A 3,020-nucleotide genomic window follows, 5' to 3' on the forward strand; every position below is an offset into this window, starting at 1 on the left:
CCAGCACTGATGATGACGATTTTCAGCCCTTCGCACTGCCTGACATCGGAGTTGAGCCTGCTGATGGCCTTCCAGCCGGGGATCTACCACTTGCAGTGATCCCTGCTCCTATACCACTTGCTGCTTTTCCAGTCGTAGACGTGCCACTCAATGTTGTTTCTGATGACGACATCGATCTGTTTGAGGAGGACCCACCTGAGGCTGACCATGAGGGCGGGGCCCCTGTTATTGCTGATGTTATTCTTCCCATTGTAGAGGCCCCTATAGAGGAGCTTCCTGTTGGTTCACCTGTACCAGATTCCTTTGAGTCTGTGGCATCTGCGTCCTTACACACTCAGGGAGTGTAGCATCACTCTTCAGACGCCGATCCTGACATGGCGTTGTCAGCTGCACCCGGTCCCGCACATGACTTCGAGTTTGACCACGAGGTTGACGATGATTTTGATCCTATCTTTCCCCCTGATTTCGATCCTGACCAGGAGATCGAGTTCATTCACTTGGAACAGCCTTTAGAGGCGCCCGTAGATCCTATTGATCCTTTGTTTGACATGCCAGCTGATTTTGATATGGATCTTGTTGACCCGGAGCCTGTCGTGGCCCCAGAGCCTGTAGCTGCTCCTGATCCTGCACTAGAGCATGACCTTGTTCATGACGATGCACCAGCCATTGCACCTCTTGTTGATGATATACCCATTGCTGACCCACCAGTTGTTGCACCACCGTTGGTGGATGATCCTGTCGTTGATGCGCCGTTACCTGCTCCCGTGCCGGTACTGTTTGACCGTGCACCTTTTGCTGCTCATATAGATCCACGATATGCCGACACCCACAACGGGTGGATCGATGACGATTACCCACCATTTGTGTTTCCTGTTACACCTTCAGTAGCCCCCGTTTTAGCACCCCCTGACATCCCGTTGTTTCCCCCACACACCACAGACGCACACCGCACTGATCTCCCTATTACGTTCCTCTAGGACATACCGCCACCGCGTCCTGGAGAGGGGTCATCTAGGCAGCCGCCTGTTTCTACTCCACCCATCCTGTCATCACCTTTTCCATTCACATCTTTCCCCTTGTTGCACCACCTACTGCACCATCCTTCACCCCATCAAGCGAGCCATTTCTATGGAGTACGCCCCCTATCATGCTATTGTCTGATCCATATCACCCATACCATGTTGGGTACTCTACGGAGGACATACTCACATCTTTGATGATACAGCAGGAGGCATTAACCCGTCGTATATAGGAGTTGGAGAGAGCTCCACGACCACCTTGCCATTGTCAGACCCCATTTGCAGCACCACACACTCCTAGTCCACTTTCACCTGATTCAGACGTCCGTTTCTTGACCTCTAAGCAGCAGATAGCATATTTGTTGCGCGTCTATCATGCTTTAGAGGAGGATTGGTTACATATGCATCGCCTGTATTACTTTCGTTTTCCTCCTCCTCCGCCATCAGCATGGGCATTTTGATTCGACGCAGGTAGACTTTTGGTGAGAAGATCGCGATTGTGCAGACTATATAGCTTCTTGAAGACCGCATTTTGATGACATTACTTTTGATGTTTAGCTTTTGATTGTTGTTGTAGTTGACTAGACAGTTTAGACAAGGGCGATGTGGCCCTTAGTCACTTTTGATGTACGATACAGTTACAAAACTTGTAAACATTGTACTGTGGTCTTGATTTATGGTAGCGCAATCGCAGTATTCTCATTATATGTGATGTTGGATTGATTGTTTATATTCTATAACATGTGATGTTATGTGCTTGATTAATTTGTAACATGAGATGTTATGTGCTTGATGAATGTTATTGCATACCCATATTATTCACTCACTATGACCTGACCAACGTAAAACATCTTTTAGAAGATTCCACCAAGACGTGATCCGCGCATGCCCACTAATGAGGCAGAACTCCAAGGGATCATTGTTGCAGCTATCGCACAATACGCTGCTTCTCATGCAGAAACGAGTGGAAATATCTCGCATAACCACAACAATAACAATCCACCTAATGGTAATGTTAAGTCGTTTGAGATATACTATGATACATTTGGATATTTATAGCACATTCGCTAATACCATTTGTAAATCCAAACGTATGTGCAGGGTGCACTTACAAGTAATTTCTCGATTGCAAGCCCGTGAATTTCGACGGCACAGGAGGTGCTGTTGCGTTTGTTAGATGGGCTGAGAAGACTGAGTCTGTTCTTAGAATGAGCAAGTGTGCTCCCGAGCAACAAGTGACCTACATCTCAGGGCTATTTCTAGATGGAGCCCTATCTTGGTGGAATTTGTAAGTGCAAACTTTGGGTGAAGCTGCTGCTTATGCGATGTCATGGAATGAGCTGAAGGAGCTCATGAGAAGGAAGTACTGCTCACGTGCTGAAATTCAGAAGCTAGAGACTGAGTTCTGGCACCTAAAAATGGAAGGTCCCAAGATTGCAGAGTATGTTCAGAGATTCCACGATTTGTCCCATGTAGTGCCATACATGGTCACACCGGAGTTTAAACGTATTGAGCGCTTTATCTGGGGATTGGCACCTCAGATCATGAGCATGGTTACTACTTCCAAGCCTGCGACAATCATAGAAGCCATTGATCTCAGTGTGGCTCTTACTGAGGAAGCCATTCGGTTGAACAAGTTTTCGAATTCTGAGTAGAAGAAGAAAGAGACTCACGTGGAGTCGTCTGGTGAAAATAAAAGGAAATTTTCGAACTTTAAACAAGGTACAAGCAATGCGAACAAGAAGGGTGAATCAAGCACACCGGCCAGAGCTGCAACCGGTGTTGAGAACAAAGGAAAGGGTTATATGGGTACTCTGCCCAAGTGTAATACTTGCCAGCACCATCATAATGGCCAATGCAGATTGAGGAAGTGTGAATCATGTGGAAGGAACGACCACACGAAGGATACGTGTTGGGCCAGAACTGGTGCTGGGCGTACTGGGAATCGAGGTTATGGGAATGGTAATGGAAACCGCAAGCATGGAGGAAATGGAGGAAATG

The 3,020-nt window shown here is 47.2% G+C and overlaps 1 protein-coding gene across 1 annotated transcript; it reads left to right on the top strand.

Annotated features, from left to right (window-relative positions):
- Positions 1 to 374: 374 nt before the first annotated feature.
- On the top strand, positions 375 to 977 carry LOC110882266 (early nodulin-75-like). The gene has a single exon (XM_022130333.1). It carries the CDS (start codon positions 375 to 377, stop codon positions 975 to 977), a length of 603 nt encoding a protein of 200 aa, XP_021986025.1.
- Positions 978 to 3,020: the final 2,043 nt, after the last annotated feature.

The sequence above is a fragment of the Helianthus annuus genome, chromosome 10 (genome assembly GCF_002127325.2).
Source record: "Helianthus annuus cultivar XRQ/B chromosome 10, HanXRQr2.0-SUNRISE, whole genome shotgun sequence".
Taxonomy (NCBI): Eukaryota; Viridiplantae; Streptophyta; class Magnoliopsida; order Asterales; family Asteraceae; genus Helianthus; species Helianthus annuus.

Bases quoted from the DNA above. Each gene is read 5' to 3' on its own strand.
- LOC110882266 (XM_022130333.1), top strand. From the start codon at position 375: ATGGCGTTGTCAGCTGCACCCGGTCCCGCACATGACTTCGAGTTTGAC.